This window comes from Wolffia australiana, chromosome 12 (assembly GCF_029677425.1).
Source record: "Wolffia australiana isolate 7733 chromosome 12, ASM2967742v1".
Taxonomy (NCBI): Eukaryota; Viridiplantae; Streptophyta; class Magnoliopsida; order Alismatales; family Araceae; genus Wolffia; species Wolffia australiana.
Window position 1 is genome coordinate 12,518,430 of NC_135846.1, and position 23,033 is coordinate 12,541,462.

The 23,033-nt window shown below is 40.7% G+C and overlaps 2 protein-coding genes across 4 annotated transcripts; one reads left to right on the top strand and one right to left on the bottom strand.

Moving 5' to 3' along the window:
- Window positions 1-228: 228 nt before the first annotated feature.
- On the bottom strand, window positions 229-3,909 carry LOC144710209 (uncharacterized). The gene is made up of 5 exons (XM_078583909.1): window positions 3,058-3,909; window positions 1,814-1,872; window positions 1,607-1,735; window positions 746-881; window positions 229-666 (listed from the first exon to the last, which is right to left on the bottom strand). Exons 1-5 carry the CDS (start codon window positions 3,760-3,762, stop codon window positions 394-396), a joined length of 1,302 nt encoding a protein of 433 aa, XP_078440035.1. The 5' UTR covers window positions 3,763-3,909; the 3' UTR covers window positions 229-393.
- A 6,949-nt stretch (window positions 3,910-10,858) lies between these two features.
- On the top strand, window positions 10,859-22,090 carry LOC144710285 (uncharacterized). 3 transcript variants are annotated; one of them, XM_078584012.1, is made up of 5 exons: window positions 10,859-11,117; window positions 11,681-11,747; window positions 11,949-11,997; window positions 17,745-17,789; window positions 21,915-22,090. In XM_078584012.1, the coding sequence occupies exons 1-5, from the start codon at window positions 10,893-10,895 to the stop codon at window positions 21,976-21,978; spliced, it is 450 nt and encodes a 149-aa protein (XP_078440138.1). In that variant the 5' UTR covers window positions 10,859-10,892; the 3' UTR covers window positions 21,979-22,090. The 3 variants fall into 3 exon arrangements, with proteins under 3 accessions (XP_078440138.1, XP_078440139.1, XP_078440137.1); XM_078584013.1 differs by lacking the exons at window positions 17,745-17,789; window positions 21,915-22,090 and adding an exon at window positions 18,413-21,908; XM_078584011.1 differs by lacking the exon at window positions 21,915-22,090 and having other exon boundaries at window positions 17,312-17,789.
- Window positions 22,091-23,033: the final 943 nt, after the last annotated feature.

Here is a 23,033-nt window from a genome sequence, read left to right on the forward strand (position 1 = left end):
CTACTGAGATTGAGCCATCCATGGAAAACGGAACATGGTAGGGGAACCAACAAAATGGAAGAACATTTTTAAGGTGGGGGATCTGCTGTGATAAACATTTTAACTTTTATGGATTGTTTCCCCCATATGATCACGATTTTGATAGTAACTTTCAAGAGATTCATTTAGGATGATTGCCCCATCTAGTCAGAATTTCAGACCAATTCACATGCAAATGGCATATTCTCATCCAATAATGTCCAGTCACATCAAACTGGAGAAAGGTATTCAAAGCATCAATTCACAGTCTTATTTACAGAAAATGGAATAGTGAACTAAAGACAGTCGCATCAAACTGGAGAAAGGTATTCAAAGCATCAATTCAGTCTTATTTACAGAAAATAGAATAGTGAACTAAAGAAGGAGATCATTCTCACTAGTATGACTGCTTTGCGAACCCTCACCGTTGCTCTCCCGAAGCCGACGAATCAGCTCCTGCCAGCTCATCCTCGGCCCGTCTTCGAACGTGTTGGATGCTGACGTGGCATCCGCATGGGGCACTTTCAATGTCACAGCTCGTCGGAGGGCAGCGAGACGCTCTTCCCTCTGGTCCTTGGCAAGGGTCTCTTGTCTCTCCATTTTCTGGGCCTCAGGAATCCCCAAAATACCCTCAGCTTCTACCATCAGCTGTGCCATGAAACAGTAGAACATCAGGGGTAGAACAGTCATTTATCTTGATTTTGGAGGGGTATTTTGGAGAACTCACTTCTAATGCCTTCTGGGCTTCTCTCTCTATCCAGATAATGGCATGATCTGATGTGGCATTGCAGGATGGCACAATGTGTTCAAATCTTCCCTCCACTGGCACGCCAGTCCGAACCTCCGGCGGCAGTCGCCCCCATCTGGGTCAAAATCAATGTTAAAAAGATCAGATTTTTTAATTTCAAATTCGGATTTAATCTCAGGATCTTCAAACGGGTAGGAAGATGATTATTAGGAAGCAGTTTATTTTCTGGAGATGGGTCTTTGTGCAGAAGTTCAATATCGAATTAATCGAAAGGAATCTGCTTGTGCTAATGAGATTTTTTCTCTTTTTTTTTACCATGATTCGCCCTTAATAGTTAACTGCTGAAAGACGTCGGCCAAGAACGAAAATCAGGAAAAAATAACGAGCATTATTTTGTCCACGATTGTAGGGGGAAAACTGAATTTGAAATTTCATTTTCCATTATTCTTTATTTTCGTTACGGAAAGCTTTTTCTGATGTAAACTGCGCAGCAAATAAAGTTGTGGAAAACAGAAGCTAATAGGTGAAGCACAACAGACAAGAAAACTCACGCTATTCTCGGATAAAATTGAAGGAGGATGGATAAAGAACTGAAGATTGGTCTTTTGAGTTTGCACCACAATCTTTTTTTTAGTTTATAAATAATGAATAATTTCGAATTTCAAAAACTCAATTCGATCGATAAACACAAGGTTTAAAGATTGTTTTTCCTGGTCGGAGCGACCTGGGTATAGCATGTTTTTCTGCGTATTTGTCATGAAAAATCCAAACTTTTCAGCGACAAGTCTATCCAGAAAATCATCTGCGACAATATCTACTTGATCAAATAATCGAAATCACCTGAAGGGCTTCCTCTCGACGATGTGGTAAATTCTTCCCGGTGCGTAGAGGCGTCTAGGATCCATGAACTTGCTCTCTTCCGGCACGCAAGTGTCCCTCAGACATTTCATGCACAGCACGCCCGGTAAACTGCCCAAAAACAGAAATGAGCAAGAAAACTTGTTGCAGAGAAGAGATTTCAGGAAAGCGGATTCAATTGCCTGTTACCAGAGAATGGACTTGAAGATATCCTCCAATGGGGTCGAAGTTCGAGGCAAGAAGTCATCCTGAGAGAAACCAGTCACTGTCAACAGCTCTCACAGAAGAAAAAATGGCTTCTTCTTGAGTACCCAAGACGAGAGAGAGAGAGAGAGCACTAATCCTGAGAAAAAGTAGTCACTGATAATACCTCACACAGAAGAGAAAATGGTCGTTTCTAAGGCACTGAGAGAGAGAGAATATCGGCATGAAGAACTCTTGAGAGAAACTATTCACACAGAAGCAAAGATGTTTGTTTCTTAAGCACCAATGGACAAGCGAGAGAGAGAGAGAGAGAGATGCAATATCATTCTATGGAGTCAAAGTCTGCACCAAGAAGTCATCATGAGCCTACTTTCTTTCAGAAAAAAAAAAAAGGAAGTCATCATGAGAAAACCCAATCCCTACCCATTTCCCACAAGAAGAAAAAATGGCTACTTCTCAAGCCCCAAAAAGAGAGAGAAGAAGAGAGAGAGAGACAGAGCTTTCTCTGAAGAATTTGAAATATCCGGGAAGAAATTTGGAAAAAAAAACTGGTTACTGCCAGAAGCACGTTCAAACCAAGTAAGGCTGCTTGTTACGCACCTAAATAGATAGATCCTAGATAGATAGATAGACTGATAGAAAGATAGACACAGATAGATGGAGATAGGGAGTATCAGAAATCCCCATGGAAACATATAGCTGCAAACACCCTGTAACTATCGCAGAGAAACAAGGCCAGTAGAAAGAGAGAAAGATAGACAAACAGATAGATAGAGAGGTAGAGAGTATCGTGTGCGGCGCACATGTTCGTTCTGTTCTGTTCGTTTTAAACGAACAAAAAAATCGCACAAAAGAACCGCACAGGGCCTTGTTCTTTGTTCTGTTCATTTTTTTTCAAAAACAAACAAAATTCGCACATTCTCACAAAACTAGAACAATTCGCACAAAGCGAACAAAAGAACCACACACAGGTCTGTGCGATGTTCTGTTCGCATTTGTTTTTATTCTGTTTGGAAAACCGAACAGAACGAAGAATTCGCACAAATTCGCACAAAAAGAATAGAACGACCATGTCTAGTGTGCGCATAGCAAGCAGAAAAAGAAAGGAAAAACAAGAAACGAAAAGAAATCGACAAGCCAGTAGAAAAGAAACCTCTAGCTGGAAAAACACCCTATAGCTAGCACAGAAAAAACAAGGCCAGTAGAGAGATAGAGAGATAGAGACATGCCTGCAAGATAACGGAGAAGATGACATCGGAGAAAGCAAGAGCAAGATTGAGCGACATGCATCTAGCCGGAGCCATTGCAAAGCAACGGACCTTGCTTCTCTCCAAATCCCCAATTTTCTCTCTATTCTGAACCAACAACATCGTCAACAGCGCAGCCACGCCAGAACCCAGAGAATGACCCGCCACAATCAAACCATATCCCATATACTCTTCCAGAATCCCCTTCAATCTCTCGCCTTCCTCGTCCAAAATCCAAGCTGCAGCCTTCAACAGCCCGTTGTGCACATACCCATCGTAGATCTTCTTCTTCCCCAGCCGATTATCCACCAAGATCGCGTAATCGCTCTCGCTCCCCAAATCAAGCCCTCTGATGGCCACTACAAGGTCCAAGTTCTCGTGGTCGATGTAGATCAGGTACGGCGGAGCTCTGCCCTTGGTCTCATGGCGGGTCGTCTTCTTCACTACCCAATTAGGGTTTACGCTGTAGCCGCCCGGAGGAAGAAATTTGGGGTTTTCCAGGTCGTCCTCGTAGATGGCCATGATCAGTTTGCAGAGGCGCGGCACTGGTGAGAATTCCATGGCGGAAGCTTTGTCCCATGTCGCGCTGTCGTAGTTGCCTGTGTGGAGGGCGCGCTTGAAGGCCCAGTGGAGGCAGCCGGCGCAGTAGACGCATTCAAGCAGCGGGAACCCGCATAGGATTGACATGGCGGAGATGATGAAGATGGAGATGATGGAGATGATGGATTAGGGTTTCTGTGGAGGAGAAGGTTTTCTTGAGCAGGAGAGTTTGAAGGCGTCGACTTGGGATTGGCATCTCCGGTGATCTCCCTTGTTCTCTTCCAGGCACTTCTTCAGGGCTTCGACGTCGCAGGCGGAGAGCTTCTTCTCGCCTGATTCGTCGGATTTCATCCTGAAAACGGAGAAATTGACGGCGGAATGCAGAGAAATCGCATCGGAGAAAGGAGTACGATCTCTGGGCAGTAGTTTTTAGAGAAATTCGACGAATCTGGACAAGTTTTGATTGAAGAATTGGAATTCAATTCATCCTGAAAACGGAGAAATTGAGGGCGGAATGTAGAGAAATCGTACAGGAGAAAGGAGTATGATCTGTGGGCAACAGTTTTTGGAGAAATTCGTCGAATCTAGACAAGTTTTGATTGAAGAACTGGAATTCGCTGGCGATTGTACCCGAATCCTCGGACAGGAGCGATCGGAGAAGGTTTAGATCTGCCGGAATTCAGCACATCGAATCAGTGCCCAATCGATGAGCGCAGCGCGAATATTTTGGACCAATCAGGTAAAATCGATCGGAGAAGGTTTAGATCTGGGAAAGTACACTGTCTTCTCTCAGTCCTGTCTTAACTAGATCTGGAGGAGGAAAACGAATGACGCTTTTGAACGGAACGGAACGGAACGGACTTCCGTTCCGTTATCCGTCCAACGGATCTTTTTTGTCACTTTCGTCATTTGTCACCGTTTTGTCATCTTCACGATTCCGTCATTCGTCCTTTCCGTCGATCTTCCTTTGAAGTACCGATGACCAAATGACGAAAAGGACGTCCTAGACCCCCCCCATCTTCCCCTCTTCTTCTGTCGCCTCTCTCCCTCCCTCCATCTCTCACCTCTCTCCCCCTCTTCGTCTGTCGCCTCTCCCCCTCTTCGGCTGTCGCTTCTCTCCCCTCTTCGGCTGTCACCTCTCTCCCTCTCTCCGTCTCTCACCCCCCCTCCGTCTCTCTCATCTCTCCCCCTCCGTTTGTCGTGTCTCTTTGTCCGTTTGTCATTTGTCCTGGGTCTGCGCCTCTCTTCCTCTTCCTGTAAGTAATTATTCAAGAAAATGATTTTTTTGAAATGGTTTCTGTTACTTCTGTTGAGAAAAAAATTGACAGATTTAAATGCACATTTGAATCGGTAAAAATTTAGACAAATTTTTAAGTTTTCTAATCAATACATTAAAAAATTTGTCATTGGTAAAAGTCATCTGTCATTACCGTCATTTCTTCCTTCATTTTCGTCATCCGCCAGTCGTCACGAATGACGGATGACTAATGATTAATGACGGAAATCCAACCGTTCAGTCATCCGTTTGTCACTACGGACGATGACGGATGACAAAAACTTAAGTGTATACCTGAAGTTGAGCCACATCAGATTGGTTAGTGAAAAAGTCCATTTTAAAAGGTAAATGTCAATCTTAGAAAAATAATTAAGTGACTAGTAGGAAATATTATAAGACAAAATAAGGAAATATGATGTTCTACTAAAAGTTTGTAAGAAGTGTGACTATTTTTTTCCGTGACCACCAATATAGCAAGAAAGGATATTGAGAGATATAGAGATAGAATGCAAAAATGAATGAAATATTCGGAGAGCCATAGAGTGAGATAACAATGTATTCAAAGAAACGCAGAGTGAGAGGACGAGAGATAGAGATAGATAAAGAGGGAGAGAACATGATATTGAAATATTGCAAGAGATAGTGAGTGAGAGAGTGAGAGATTGAGATATCAAGAGAGATAGAGAGTGAGAATGACAGTAAGGATAAGTGTCACGCAGTCAAATCCCAAACTAGGACGAGTGCTCAAATTGGGCGCGTGCCGACCTCAGTGCTTGGAGTAGAACACTGAGCAGCCTTGATCTTTGCAACAGAAGACTTGCACAATAGCTGAAATACGCATAGAAGAGGTTAGAGGAGAGGGTGGGGACGCAGCCCCATCGGGGAATAGGATCATTGCATTAATATCATCGAGTATTACATGGGGGAAGATGAGGGTTGGTGCCGAAGTAACGAGTCAAGGCGGCGCACGCCTACGTAGTGTCGCTCCTGCGCCATGAGGTCGTCGCTCCGCATGCGTGCCCGCTGGCCCCGCCACTACACGCATACCCCCGTGCGAAGCGTCGGGCCCCTGCAGGCCCGGCGATCATGCTCACCACCCGCACCCCAGCTGACACCTCTTGCACAATCCGCCCAAACGTCGTCGTGCTCTGTACCTCAAGTTGGGCGTTGCGCGCCCAACACTACCCGCAAGGGTGCCCTGTGCCCGCGCTATCTCGACACTCTCTCTGCCCCAATGCCTTAGTTTAATGCATTGTAGCATCGCACTAAATAGCACTAAATAGTTTAATGCATTACAGATAGTGAGTCTATACACAAACACGCCCTCCCAATAAGCACGCAGGCCTCTGGGCAGGGATGCCGCCTCGTTAGGGGCCTAACAATAAGAGATAGAGAGATTGAGAAGCTTCGGGGGAAGAATAATAGTTACAAAGGGAGAGAAAGTGAGAAGGAAATCACAAGAGAACAAGTAATAATGAGAGGTTAAGAGAGATAGAGGGGGAGGGGGAGAGATATACAATAATATCAATAATATTTATCTAAGTCTTCAGTCTAGTTCTATGTGAGAAACTTCTGGTCATCCCTAAAAATGTATACCATCAGTCCCATTCAGTATGTTTTGACCTAACTCTGGTAAGACAATGACCTTCCCTAGATAGGGATGGAAATAAATGTGGCTCACAAGCCAATCACACATTTCATTCTTGTTTTATATTTAGTACTACAATGTATTCATTATAGTGCATGTGTGATGCTTATAATGAAGCACATGATCCTACTTAGTCAATTATGATGAGATCATCATACAGAGATCACTAGTTGTTAAGCATGTGTTCTAAATATTCCTATTATAAAGATACTCAAAAAGGATGTCAAAATATCGAGATATAATTTAATGAGTATGGCTAGTCTTGTAACCTGTAGTGTAGAGAAGCTAAAGATACATAGAGGGCACTCTTTAGCAAAAAAGTATTCACTGAATTGATTAGTATGAACCCCTGAATAGTATTACACTAAACTCTCAATCATGTTGATTCAAGATATGGTTGTGTAAATGGTCCTTAGACATGAGACAGCAAAGACGTTTTGTGGACAAATGATGGTACTTTGACAATGATCTATAAGTTCCTGATCATATAATTATAAACAGTCTTAATGTGGGTGCACGAGGAAACTCACAAAGATGATTGACTACTCAAGATGGGATCGTAAGCCCTCTATATAAGAGGAGACAACTCAAAGAAGACGATGTGATGAGGTCCTTGGCCAAGGCAATAGAATATCAAAGAACAGTTCTAAGATAACTTTTTAATACATCAAGTGAACGAGGGACTATACGTACATGGTAACTGATTACAAACATGTCCAATAAGTAAGTCAATAAACACTCATTTGTATCATTTAAAGCACAAAGTGTAGCTTAGCATCCATGGGGTAGAGACTCGACCTATTAATTGCATGAAATGGATCCATCATTAATTAATATATACGATGAAATATTTATTTAATTTGGAAGGCAAAAAAAATCTATTGGACGACTCAATCAACTAGACTAATGCATGGGCCTAAAGGGTTACTCAAAATTGATATTTTGGACTTTGGAAGATATACTTAAAATTTGTGGTTTTCATGAAATACACTCACTTAGTATAACTTTGGAAAAGCCTTGAATGCAATTCACCCATGATAGTGTTTTTATGGGCTCTTCCACTTCTGCTTTTCATATCTCCTCTCCATTTTTGATGTGATCGAAACATTGTAGCCATGACGGCATCGCATGGACAGGGCTCATCAAGGCAAAAGATGAGATTTTGTGTGTGAAGGATTGAGTGGATACATCTAGAGGCTTCACACTTTAGTAGCTCAACACCTCTCACTCGAGGATCCAAGCAATCACAAATGTGATCCATGCCCTAAGTGATATTAGTTTTGATGATGTTGTTTTCAATTCCATTCCAAGTCTTCCACTGGAATCCACTTTGTTTCACCCAAATCAGAACCATAGAACCCAACATATACGTTGTAAGAATCAATGACTAATGTTAAATAAAATGTGTAGTCTAATGTTTTGATGATTGTTCAGGCATTTTCTTAACTCCCACTGTCAAACCTTATTTATAGAAGTATGAACTATATAAAATAATTTTCAAACATGATTACATGTTCAAAACCTCACATGAAAATTTTTAGTGAATTGAGGAATCATTTTGGAGCTAAGTGCATCATGTTAGTATCCAATATCTTCATGTATATGACACTGAGTTAATGGGTCAAATATGACTTTGAAACAAAGTATTTGGAGATAGTAATGTGAATATCTTACATCTTTCTGTTAGAGTAAATATCAATCTAACTCAATCTGGCCGATAAAATAACTTAGTCAACTCTTATGCATATTCAGGTAGAGGTGCTTGTCTTTTCATTACTTCCAAAACCATCGTGTATAAAGGGTCTATGAGCTGTTACCATGTGCCCCGAGCCTTTTTCATTGCTTTCAAAATACATAGAGTCTTTTTTTACTTCAGGTGTCCTAATGGGATTTGATGTGGTTTTGAAGATGGTGGTTTGATGACTAGATGGTTCATATGTGTGTGTGTGTGTGTGTGCATGTGTATGAACATATAAAATCCCAAGTATTCAATGCACCACCCAATAATAGACAATACACCACTCAACTTATTTTTATTCAAATTCAAATCAATATCTCAAATCCCAAATGGAAATTCAATATTTTCACTATCGAAATATAGTATTATCCTATATACCTGTTGACAAAATTATACAGGCTGCAAGCCTATCACACATTCCTTATGTTATTTGAAGCCATTAACACAAATCATTTTCAATGCACCACCCAATAATAGACAATACAACACTCAACTTATTGATAAGTATGCATGTGTTATGTGTCAAGTCAAGCCCAGTGTTACGTATACTGATTCAATAACGATGGGATGTTATAATATTGATGAATTATCTTTTAATATATAACGAAAACATTCCTAAGTGTTAGAAACGTAAACAAGGATACCAAAATAAGAAGATATAATATTACCATCTACTTCTGATTGGTTGATGATTATGATGGTTTATTTAGTAACCATTTACCTAGAGACATCATGATAATTAGTGGAGTGCTCTTTAGGTAAAGAGTTCATTGAATTGATCAAATATGAATCCTTGGATGGGTTTATACCTAATTGTCAACCTAGTTGATTATTGTCATTGTTGTTTTAAAAAGTCCTTATTTTTTGGACGCCAAAGATATTTTGTGGATGGACGGTTATATTTTGAGTGGGTGCTCTTTGGTAAGGAGTTCATTGAATTGATCTATATGAATCCATGGATACTTTCAACCTAGTTGATTCTTGTCATTGTTGTTTTAAGTGATCCTTATATTTGAGACATCAAAGACATTTTGTGGATGGATAATTGTATTTAGCTTTGAAATACAAGTCTCTTATCACAAGATTATGCATAAGCTTAGCTCTAATGAGAAACAAATGCCTCTTATCGCTTAGCTTATTATGTGGTCAACATGGAAATGTCCTCTTAGAGTTAGAGAAGTCTGCTGAATGAAGATAATGCCATGAAGTCCTTGGCTAAGTTAATGGAGATGTCAAAAAAAAGAATTTTTTGGTGATTTCTCAAACAATTAGTACTATCTAGGATGGCTGATTAAGCTTCAATATTTGATTCTATCTCATGCCATTTTAATGTAAAAAATGCTATTCTAACATGGTAACTAATGAAAAAAAGTTCCCATGAAAGGGAATGAAGCCATTGTACCTTCTCAAGAGCGTAGTGTAGCTTGGCACCTCAGTGTCAAAAACTCAACTGATCAATTGGGTTAAATAAATCCTTCACTAATTAATTTACCAAGCATTATTTATTGCCGTATCAAATCATTATATAGATCAGCGAGTAGGCCAAGAGGTCCACCTCCGTAGAGTTTAATGGACATTGTAGGACATACTGAAAGTATAATGAGTTGTTTATGAACTATTCTAGTTGGAGTATAATATAAAATAGGTGCAGTCCCCTAAAAAATTAACCGTAATCTGATTTCAAGTTATTAGCTATTGTCATGAAATCCAACATCAGTTTCTTTTAACTTATTATTCAATCCTTATATCTCAAACAAACTTTTTAGGCATTTTTTATTGACGTGATTCCGATACCAGATGATTCCAAATTAACCATATTAATATTTCTTGGGGTGATCAGCCTTATCCCCTCTTGGTACAACTAGAATGATGTGAAAGATGATGCCAAAAATATGGTCGTGCTTCTTGAATAGAAGGTAAGAAGGTTCAATGTGGGGAGCGTTAGGATATGTCTAGAGGCTGTACCGTTGTGGGGCTCATTCAAGGAACCAAAATGATAGTAGGTTTGATTCTTTACATGGGGATTTGATTATTATCTCGGTTTTTCTAAAGGCCCATTAGAGTTCTGTTTTCATTTCACTATGCTTACTGTATTCAGATTATCAATGACTACTGTGAAAACCAGCATCACTTTCTTTTAACTTATAATTAGATCTGTGTATCACTTCACTAACCATCTTTTTGATTTCTGTACCGATATAAATCGGATTCCAAATGATATAAAGTTCCACTAAGTAGTGATGGTGTATCACCAAGCTAATCTTATAATGGGATTAAATAAGTAAACTGAAAAATGGCTGGAATAACTAGAGGAGCTTCACATTTATCTTCGAACACTAAAATTTCCTTCAATATATGAACGTTCCTTTATTATCCAAGTGTCCAGTTTAGGATAAAATTTTCATAAAAAAACTAATGCAAGTGCTTCTGATCCTCACTTGTTGAAAATTATATTTCCAGTATTTTCCTCTGTGGGATAAATTAAAATTTATCTTTAAAAGACTTCGATTGCGATAATTTCTAGAAAAAAATTTAAAATAGTTTCACTTTCTCGTATATTTGTCCAAATTCATAAGTCGAAACAGTTGATGAATTGTTGATCTGATTTGAGTTATATGGAGGAAGAAGAGGTTCCGCTCCCAATTCTTGAAGAAAATCTTGGAAAAACGGAGGTTCGCGACGAGATTGAAGGAATGCAGGGAGAGTTCATCGCAGATGTTCATCCGCCGATGGACCGCGCGGCAATCCTGAAGGCCATGGAGCTCGTAGAGAGAGATTCCGCCGCCATTGCTGACAGCTTTGTTTCTCTCTTTTCCACCCTTCGCGGGGCGCTTTCCGAGGTTCATTCCGTCGATTTTGATTTCTTTTACGTCCCTTGCGGTCGAAATACATAGAATCCTGTGATCTGGTATCTGCTGGGAAATCCGTAATGTTGAAATATTTTTTGACTTGTTGTCGAAGTTGCACATTAATCCCGTGGTTATTCTTAGCTGCCATAATATTTATTTTCTTGCGAAGGATTCCAGCTTCATTTGTTGATGAAGGACGCGAGCTTTTCTTCTTTACATTTTGTTATAGACGTTGCTGTTCTTATTTATTTAGTATGACTGCTTCGTAATTCATCGTGTTAAGAACGGATTGGGACACTTAACAATACAGTAGGAGTGATTTTGTTGGAATATGGACTCCCACTTTACTTGTGGAGACTTGAAAAATCCCATTAGCACAAATGGTTTTGAGGTTAGGTACCAATAGGGAAATAGTTCTTCCCTCTTTAAATGCATAATAATTCTCGATGATGGAAAAAAATATTTGTGTTCTCTCAATTTATACTGAGTCCATCGTAATTATGTTTCCATATTTTATGGGCCTCAACATCCGACATTATTTTTATGCCGCATAGGCCAGCAGCATCTCAGTGGAGCATATGCAATGTTTTAGTGATGTCATTGGCCGTCTTCAAGAATCTGGTATATCTCCAAACTTATGGATGTGTTTTCCAATTTTAAAGCCTTTTACATGAGTATAATGGAAATTAAAATTAGTGAAAACAAGCTTTAGTGAAATGTCAATATTTTTGGTTGAGTATGCATTTTTTGTTAACTTAAATGATGAAAATTCACTTCAAAGGCGCATACGCCCCATGATATAGTCTTTTCTTCCTGTTTCAGTGCTAGATGCCGCGACAAAAGGAAACAGATACATGAATTCATGCCTCAGGTCAGGTCCTTTTCCTTTTCTAGAAAGCCAAGAATCTTTTAAATAGTTTCTCTAGGCTGAGCTATGTTTGGGGGAGGAATTTAATACTGATTCTCTTCTTACTTGGATGAACGCACATGTTTACCGGATCTGAAAATCGTTAGATCATATTAAGTATCTTTGAAGGAATCCATGGATTGAAATCAGAGTTGCATCATACGTATAAAAAAGCCTTCTCAGGCAGTCATGAAACTAGTCATTTATATAGATTTCAAAAATGAAAGGCTAATCCACTCAATAGACGAGGAAAGAGACAGAGGAAGGCCCATTTAGCTCATGATATGACCCCCATCTCCCCATCGTATCTTGGAGTAGTTTTGTCATTTCAGTTTAATAAGGGCATCTTGGTCATGTTGCACTATGCTTGTGTTTCCCTTCTCCCCCTTTCGGAGGGGGAGATGGAAGTTGTTACGGCTCTCCCAAGAAAATGTAGGAAAAAAAGAAAATGTCGCAGAAAGGAAGTCCAAAATATCCAAACACATTCTTGAAAGAAGGTTTTGGGTGGTAAACTGATACCGAGCAGGTATCTCAGGTAGAATATCTCAACCAATCCTCAAATTGTAATCTCCAATTGTTGATGAGAAATGCCAAATAGTCACATAGGAAGTAAAATACGAGAACAAGATTAATGATAGTCTGGGGAAAATAGGATTAGATGGAAGAAGAACACATGAAGATCGGGAATCGACTCCCTCTCTCCCCCTTCTGGTCGCGGACAACCTCCCGTGCTCCAGCCTCAGCTCCCGCTGCCAACGAGTCTAACCACTTCTTGACTTGTCCAGTGAGCTGGGCTCATTTATAGTCAAGTCGCACGTGCGACTTGACTTAACGTGGCCTCTTGGTGGCGCGTCGATGGTACATTCTTGAGAAGAACGTATCAGAAACTGAAGGACCCTATAAACAAGATGCCATACTGCCAAGAAGCAACATTATGTTTTTTTTTTTTTGAAATAGAAGCAGCATTATGTTTTCTTCGTAAAATCGCTAAGGCGTCTAAGGCTGGACAGGAGATTCTCCTTCCGGAGTGGAGATCAGCCAATCTGGCTGTGTTGCACACTACCCCTGATATCTCTCCCTCTCTTCCCCTATCATTCTTGCCGTTCTTGCGGCTACTCAAACTGCAGATCTATATGATTATACCTTTTTCTCACTGATTTCCTCTATTCTGATGAAAATCTACATCAGCATTGGATAGAAGTATAATCAAGTTGGTTCCACTGGTGATCCATCAATGTGCAACATCCATCCGTTTGGGCCTCTCCTCTCCTATCGTCAATGTCCATCTTGGCATCTTGTATCCTCCGCTGCCAACCATTTTGGCCTCTTCTCCCACATTCCCGTCCTCTCCTTGATTGGAATTCGAGGTTGTAATCAGCCTTATAGATGAGAGTACTTAGTACCACCCTCAAGCGGGAACAGGGCAAATAGATTTGAGATCTTGGGAGTGCCTTGATGAGGACATCTGCAAGCTGAGCACTAGATTTAAAGAAAACTGGAAGAAGAAGACGAACACTGATCTTGTAAGAAACAAAATGACAAAAAAATTCAATGAATTTTGGACTTCTTTTGGAAGGCAAGATTGGATAGGTTGTCAATATAGCTCCATGAGTTACTGGAAGACAGTGCCAAATTATTGGAGAAAATACAGAGTCCAAGTGTCTTCATAGCCAACATATCCCTTGGTTTAATATTCTGCTTCAATGATTGAGTGAAATTACAGACTTTCTCTTCCAGGGAACTAGATTTCTACCAAGAAATTACAGACTTTCTCTTCCTGGAAATAGTCAGTTGTGTAGCAATCATCAAAAGGAGGTTTGACCCGGTCAGCATCAAAGTAGCTGCAAACTTAGTAGTGATTCTAATAACGAAGAACCACCCAGGATTTTGCTTCAAGTAGTGCTGAATATGCTAACAATGGTTTGGCGAGCAATGTGCTCCATAGAAAAGGCCAATATTTGCTGGTCCAAAACAAGGCTGTGATGATAATCCAGGCATCCCAATCAGGCTGTGATGGACATTGGGATTATGTAGTGTTGGACCAGGCATACTGGAGCAAGCTTAGGACCCTATAAACCAGCATATTAGACCAAGTCTTGTACATTTTTTTGCTGGTCCAAAACAAGACATCGGTGAAGTGTGATAGTTCAATATCAAGAAACTAAGAGTTAATTGAAGAGTGTTGCCATTTTTCTCTTCTATGACCAACAGGGCCGTTACTTTTCCTTTGTCTATGACCCTGGTGTGGGACCACGCAATGGGTACCTTGTTCCATATCCCGTCATGTATGGGTTACCCTGGAGTTCAAAGTAGAGTGAAGAAGAGTTGTTTTCCGTTTCTCTCTGTGTCTCCACCTTTCCACCTGTCAACTAGGCTTTGGTGCAGGTGAGGCTGTGCCTTCTCCTCCGATATCTGAAACTAAGGTAGAGCCACTCAAATGTGGCAGAAAAACATGTTTAAAGGATTGATAATAGCATCATCAACCTGATGATGATGATGTCATCCATGTATTCCGCAAGAAAAGTAGCGTGAAAGAGGAAACACCAGTGATCGAAACCATAGTGGTGAAGAACTAGGACAAATATTAATGGGGTGCTGCTGAAGCGGTTTCACTAGACCTGTTAAATATAGACGACTTTCCTGTGTTTTTATAGACATTCGTATTGTAACTGGTATTGGCCTGTAAGTGACTAGGCCCATACCGGATAAGTTGTCTGTTATATTATTATGACAGACAAGGTATATTGCCTGCTATGTCTTCTGACTTATTCATGTGAGCACTTTTCTTCCAACTGATATTGAAACCAGTCATCTCTGGGTAGGACATTTGTCTGTAAACCCCAGATCACCATTGCCTCAGTCAAGGAAGAACCCTGACCCTGCAGTGTTTGACAAGGGCTATGTTGACTCCTTTGATTCCTTGCAAAAAATTCTGGAGATGATAAACCAAGGCAGCATCAGAAAGAAGCTGTAAAACCGAGAGTCTCTTACGTATAAATTGGCAATGAATGGTATCACTGTATTAGATGGCAAGGCTATGATCTACCTTCTTCAGTTTATATTAAGTCGCTGTCAAGTCATTCAGACAATTGAGGTTACTTGAGTAACTGATGGAAAGCTGCTCCAGAAGTTTGCAGTGGTGCAGTGAGAGACTATGTCTGAAGCATTTCCATCCATGAAGTTCTGAGAAGGTTTCAGTTCTGGTTGTGGTTGAGAACTAGTTCCACTGGAGGGAGAACTGAGAGAGGATAGGTCTAGTCCATCACTGCATGGTACCACTGAATGTAACCAAGCTTTATGAGCTGATGGATGGTGATTGTAGGCACTTGCTGTGAATTACTCATATATGATGATGCCGGCGATGAGGGTATCGAGATAATGATATGCCCCTTAGGGTGTATCCGGTCACAGCGACGATGTGCTTCAAAATTTCTTCAAAAAGAATGGAAAACCCGTCTTGGCAAATCTTGTGAAGGAGAATGAGATGTCCAGAGAGTTCAAAGATGAGAAGAAGAGAGGTTTGAAGATCATTCCCGGGAGGAGAGAATGGTCATGTATATCGAAGAAAGATCATCTGTCGAGGGAGGGAGAATGTGAAGGACTCACATCGAGTAATTGTCTTCCATGGGCTGACGTGTGCCCAGCCTTTTATAGGAATTCAGCCCTAACTGGGATAGGCTGTTTGAGTCTGGCCTCTAGAATGGGTGGTTACAATACCAGTCCTGCATTTGTTATAAACGCTGGCTGGTATCATATCAGAGTAAGACGACATAGGATTGACCAATCTTGTTGGCCACTGTTTAGCAGATGATGGCAAACAACAAACAAGGTGTGGCACTTGTAGTGGACCATGTGCAACGTGCATGAGAGATGTCATTTGAGCAGAGAATGTGTGGTAGAGTATGACTGCACGTGGTGGGGGATGCAACCGTTTGCTGGACATCTGGGAGGGACTGCGACGGTGGAATGCAGGGCATGCCTGTCCTTCCGGGAATGCAGGATAGCGTGATGGGCCCACAGATGGGTGTGACAACTTGCGTTTGCCTTTCAGTATCCATCCCAATATATGATATCTGACAATCCAATGCCTGGGAAAATAAAGACTGTCTGAGATCATGGTATTGGATATCTTGCTGATATTAAAACATCTTTCTGCATTCAAATTACATTGAAGACGACACATCCCTGTAGTTTCCACCCCTGTTTGCTGCATTTTTTGCCTCCTTTCGCATGGGTTCCAGCCCTGTTTGTGCCCCCTCCGCCTTTGCTTGCACCTATGTGAGCAGAGGTGGAGCAGTAGGAGCTGAGGTGGACCCTGCCACTGTGCGCCCCAAATCTGTGCCATTACTCTTCTGTTTTGTCGTGTCATGCACACTAAGAACTTAAAAATACTGGCTGCCGATTTGCAGTTGGATTTGTCTACTCTATCAACATTAGAATTGAGTAACTGACACAATCCTCTGCCTCACATACCCACAAGAATTTTGATTTGCTGGATTGGATCTACTTCAATGGAGTCAATATCTTCTAATTACCTTGAAAGGGAAGTTCATGAAGCATCTTTTGGGAGAGCTGCCACTTCCCATTGCTTCTCAATATGATCATTGGCTCGACAATAAGGGTGTTGTTCACCACTTGTTCCTTGATGATATCAGTCCATCCTTTGCTGGTGAATTCTTATCTGTTACTTATTCCAAGGAGATTTGGTATGCGGCTCACGAGTTTCTTTCAAAAACAATTACTTTGCCATAATCTATGATCTTGTGACTCGTTCCACAAATTTGGTCCAAGGTTTGGGATTTGTTCGGGAATACAGTACGGCATTGTTCTGGAATATTGCTTGATTTGTTCCCAAATATATTGCTCCACAATAGGGTTTGGTACCTTTCTTGTTGGAAATCATATTACATTGAGTAAAAAGAAGCAATGTTTGGTCACTCTGTCCAGTGCTGAAGAATTTTTTTGTTTTCTTGCTAATAGTCTACCATCAGCATAGCCCATGATCTAGTGCAACACAATTGCGCAGAACATGTTGCAATTGATCATCACTTCATTAAGGAGAATTTGGAGTCGTGATGATTCTGCTCTTTGTACATCCCTTCAGCTCAACAGCGAGCTGATATCTTCACCATATGACTGTTTGGCCCGCTCTATTGGAAGTTATATGAAAAACTGGACATGGATAATATCCACCCGTCAGCTTGAGGGGAAGAGTTGAATGGGCTTCTTTTTTCTAAATTTCTCTTATATCTCTATTGAAATATGATATCACCAACAGAAGGGTTGCTGCTCTCCAGCGGGACAACGTCAAGTCTGAAAAGCAAGGAGGGAGAGGAGTTACGACCAAGAGAGAGAGAAACAATTATAGTTGCTTATGTCTCAATTCCTGTCAAGCCCTGTATGAGGGGCTTAAAAAGTCTACTTAGGAGGAGTATGGCCTCTGGTTTGGGCTGGCATGTCTATTTGGACCTCTTCTGCATGTAGATCCGACTACAAGTCATTCTGTTGTCAGAACCATCTGCAGATGAAGGTTACAAATTTATAGTCTCTTAACATCATTCGCAGGAAGATAAATATTTTTCTGTTCTTTGGTTTGAACGAATGGTCCGAGGATTTTTGTCATTTTTTTGGTAGACTAATGAGGAACTGAAGCAGATGTAAAGTCTTCGGTTTGAACAATTTTTTGAGATTTTTTTTCTTTTTTTTGGTAGACTAAATGAGGAACTGAAGGGGATGGAAAGTCTTGCAGTACAGTTGTATCCTCATCCTCTATATTGTACTTAGCTTTCTGCTGCATATATATCACTGCTTATGTGGAAGTTAGCCTCTCAAAATCCATATTTTTCCTTCATGAATCTTTGCCAAATAGTATGCTCATACCTTCAATCCGTCAGTTCTTGCTTTTTCTGAGTTAATTATGGGGTTTCAGCCATACGGATAATATAATCATTTATGGGGTTTCCTTCTCGGCTTTGGTTTTGTCACTGTTTAATGTTGAGGGGGATGAAAGGGATCCTTAAAATGAGGCCGAATGTCATGATTACCATTTTTTGTGATGAAAATTGATATTTCTGTAAATTCGTTTTTATGGGGTTCAATCCGTTGAGTCTTGTTTTTTCTGAGTTAGTTATAAGGTTTCAGCCATGCAGATTATCTTATTTTTTGTACTTTTTCCCTATGTTCTGTATGACCCATTATGATAGGCCCAATATGATGTAGCCCATATTAGTACCCTATAAATAAGGGTACGTGGGTCTAGGTTTAGTAAGAAAGAAAGTATTCTGTTTCTTCTTTCTCTTGTCATTTAGGGCTTGTAAGCCTTGAGACTATTTACCCGTTCCTGCTCAGGAACTCACATGGTATCAGAGTTTTGATCCAGAGTAGGTGATGTGGTATCGCCGATGTTATGAGGAGACGTCCAATGGATTGCAGAGTTTGTTGAGCTGCAGTAGCTGAAAAGTAGCTGCCGTCGCTCCTCTTCCGTCAATTGGTTCTGCTGTCAGTGGTGAGTGTGACTCTTTCTTTCCGTCATTTGGAGTCAACGAGAAGTCGCCTGTTCCTGACCATTCTTGACGACCACTGGTTGATGTTTGTTGTTGGTGGAGAGTGTGACTCTTTCTCGCCATCATTTGGAGTCAATAAGGGTGACCGTTCTTGACGACGTTCGTTGGTTGTCACCGTCGTTCTTCATTTGCCGGTAATGAAGCTGTAGTGGATGAGGAATCATTCACCTCGTCGGTTGAAGTTGTTGGGAGATCAAAACCTGCTGGTTGTGTGAAGCTGCATTGTTCAATAGTTGTTTGGAGCCAGAGAGAAACCAGTCACCCTTAGCAGTTGTTATATCTGGACTTCTTGTTTTTCCGTGGTTATATCTGGGTGGTAGGAGACTTAAAGGCATTTGCAGATGGCTGGATCCACTGTAGTTGGTTCAACAAAGGAGGCTGCCGAAGACCTGAGTGCCGCATCCTATGCAGTACCATCCATCATTCCACCTATTGCTGAACCTCGTCGATACAATGGTTGTAATTTTGACCAGTGGGGCCAGATGGTTGAGCTCACTCTCCTTGGTAGAGAGTTAGGTGAACACTTAATAACTGAGGTTGATCCAGCTGCTCCATCTTATAGATTGTGGGAACGGGACGATGCTAACATCCATCTGTTTCTTTTACCAAGCATGACGAAAGATGTACTCCCGTGGATGTCTTTTTTGAAGACGGCCAAAGAAATCTGGGATTACGTTCGGAAGACAGCCCTCAAAAGAAGCAATCTCTGGAGAATGTATGACATCGTTGTGAAGGCGTGGAGTGTACAACTAGGAGGCAGAACGGTGACGGACTATGTTAATGAGTTGCTGAATCCAGATGAATGGGGATACAGTCCTAGAGATCGTATGTTTATGTACAGCATTTGTTCACGAACAAAGATTGGTGGACAAACTCAGCCCAAGAGCATTGAAATGTGTGTTTTTTGGATATTCACAAGGGAAAAAAGGATCCAAGTGTTATGATCCCAAGTCTACAAGGTTCTTTGTATCTGCAGATGTAACGTTTAATGAAGCAGAGAGTTTCTTCAAAGATGAGTCAGATGGCAATCATCCCCTCCAAATGATATATTTAAAATAGAGATTCCACACAGTCAACCTGTAACTATCTATCAAGAAGCCGTGCGAGAGGTCACACATCATTTAATACCTGGAGAGCAAGATGAAGGAGAAGCTAATGATGAGATGCCAACAGGTACAGAATCAAATGAAACTGTCTGCAGTTGAATCACCAACAGAAATTGGAAAAAATCACATTGCTGAGGAAATTATGTCTGAAGGTAACAACAATCATGTGCAAGTGCTAAATCCAGTTGATGATTCTGGCTGGCCCATTGCACTGAGGAAGGGAAAGTGAGCATGCACCCAGGGCATAAAGTACCCGCTCTCCAATTTGGTGACATTTTGATCATCTGTCCCCTGAGTTTCAAACATTCTTGACAGAGATACAGTCTGTTGTTATCCCTAAAACTGTGTAAGAAGCCTGAGCTGAAGACAAGTGGAAGAACACAGGTGAAATTGAGATGGAAGCACTTATTAAGAGTGAAACCTGGGAGATAGTTGATCTTCCAAAGGGAAAATGTCCAGTTGGGTGTTGATGGGTGTATACAATGAAGTATAGAGCTGATGGTTCAGTGGAGAGGTATAAAGCCAGGCTTGTAGCTAAATGATACACTCAATATTATGGAATTGATTATGATGAGACGTTCACACCAGTGGCCAAATTGAATACAGTGCATGTATTAATTGCAATATCAGCACATTTTGGCTGGAGGCTGTACCAGAATGATGTGAAAAATGCCTTTCTACATGGTGACTTGGATGAAGAAATTTATATGCAGCTTCCTCCAGGTTACTATTCTCAGTTACCGAGTTACAAAATTTGCAGGCTGAGGAAGACTTTATATGGGTGAAGCAGTCTCTTTGGGGATGGTTCAGGAAGTTTTCTCGAGCCTTAAAAAATATGGGGTACACACAAGGTAATGGTGATCACAATTTTTTTATTGAAACTGTCTCCATCTGGTCGTATTGTCGTCCTCCTTGTGTACGTAGATGATATAATCATCATCGGTGATGATGTGGAAGAAATGGAATCTTTGGGTAATCGACTTTCTGAAGTGTTTGAAATGAAATTCCTCGGAAAGCTAAGGTATTTTTTGGGTATTGAAGTAGCATACTCAAAAGATGTTCTCTCAAAGAAAATACAAACTTGATGTGCTGGAAGAGATAGGAATGAGTGGTTGTAAATCATCTGAAACTCCACTTGAACCTAACACAAAGTTGGGATTAAGTGAAGAATCAACTCCTGTAAACAGGGAGAGATACCAGCGATTAATTGGAAAATTTATCTCCCTGAATCATACAATGCCAGATAGCATTTGTTGTTGGACTTTTAAGTCAGTTCATGCATAGCCCCAAAGAACCACATTGGCAGGCAGCATACAGAGTGTTATCCTACTCAAAAGGTACAGCAGGGTTTGTGTTAATGTTCAAGAAGGGTGGTGAAATGAACTTGGAGATCTATAGTGACTCAGATTATGACGGCTCTCTCATTGATCGTCTCTCCATTACAGGATATTGTATATTTCTCGGGGGAAATCTGGTTACATGGAGGAGCAAGAAACGACCCGTCGTTTCTCTATCAAGTGCAGAGGCTGAATACAGAGCGTTGAAAGAAGGTATATGTAAGGGATATGGCTACAAGTTATTTTGGATGACCTCTGCATACAATGAAGGGAACCGATTACGATATACTGTGACAGTAAATCAGCAAATGATATAGCTCATAATCCTGAACAACATGGTCGAACAGAGCACGTGGAAATCAACAGGCATTTCATCCCTGAAAAGATATATCAAAAGGCCATCCAGTTACAGTATGTACCCACCACTCAACAAGTGGCAGATCTACTTACTAAAGGCCTACCTGGAAGTATCTTTCAGCAACACACATCCGAGCTGGGAATTTGAAGCACCCGTTCCTGCCCAAGAACTCACGATTACCACTTTTATGATGAAAATTAATATTTCCGTAAATTCGTTTTTATGTGGTTCAATCCGTTGATTCTTGCTTTTTCTGAGTTAGTTATGGGGTTTCAGCCATGCAGATAATATAATCATTTATCAGGTTTCCTTCTCGGCTTTGGTTTTGTCACTGTTTACTGTTGAAGGGGATGAAAGAGATCCTTAAAATGAGGCCAAATGTCATGATTACCATTTTTTGTGATGAAAATTGATATTTCTGTAACTTTATTTTTATCGTACTATGTTTCGCTTGCTACTGATAAAATATTATAGGCACTCAATTTCATAAAAACAATTTCCTTGACCTGAATCAAAGAAAAATCTTGAGGAAGAACATTGACTTCTTGGACTCTGCAGTCAACCACCTTCTCCGACACTGATGATCCCCATGTCCAAACAATGTCCGTAATTGTTATCTGTTTCTGTATATTCTTCTCTTTTATCAGAAATATACTGATGTTTTTTGTTTTATCCAAGTAGAAATTTCATGTCCTTGAAGATCCTTACAGAATAAAATTCATTCGGCTTATTTCCACATCATTTGTGGGGAAATCATGCTATATTAAATATAACCATATATTTCTCATTGTAAGAACTTGCAATGGGATGGGGCGAGCTGCGTCCCATCCAATGTTCAGCCGCAATTTGTCTGGGATGATGATAATAACTCTCATATTCTTATCGGAAAAGTGTGATGGAAGAGACCTGGAGGTAAGACCGTCGTCAAGAACTCAGGGAGAGAGAGAAAGAACGCTGGAAGGATCATTTGCAGAGGGCACTAGAACATTGCCGAAGAGGGAGAAACGAGAACAAACAACTTCAACTTGCATCTTGGCTGTCCTCTTTAAGGGAGAGAGAAAATATTTGGAGAGGAACAGATGCAGAGAGAAAATGTTGAAAATACCCCCAGCAGGTAAAATGACGAGACTTCCCTAGATACAACGGGTGTATCATTCTGCGTGGGTGGCACACCTGTTATCAAGTCCATTATTCGTGAGCCTTTCAAATAGTACAAGAATTTTAGGTTTCTATATCTGACATCGGAAACAAATGGATATTGGATAGCGGAGATTTTAAGTTATGGGATAAGTTAAAATAACTTATGTAATTACTTATCAGATATCGTAAATAATGACAGCAGGCAATGTTAGTGTCAGACTGTGGCGACCTGGAAGCTGGTTCTGTCTCCCTTTTCTCTCTATTTCCTTCATCCTATCTCTCTCAACTATCTCTAGTTCCCTCTTTCTTCTCCTTGCTGAGACTTCTTTCCGTGGTTCTCCTCCCTCTATTGGCCTTGTATCCTCCTTTCTCCCTCCCTCTTCGTGTCCTGAGTCTTCTGCATGGCATTCTGAGGAACAAGCCCTCTTCATATTAAGTTCTTTCCAGCCTTTCCTAAAATCTTGATGTATGTTACGCCCATATCAGCTTAATCCTC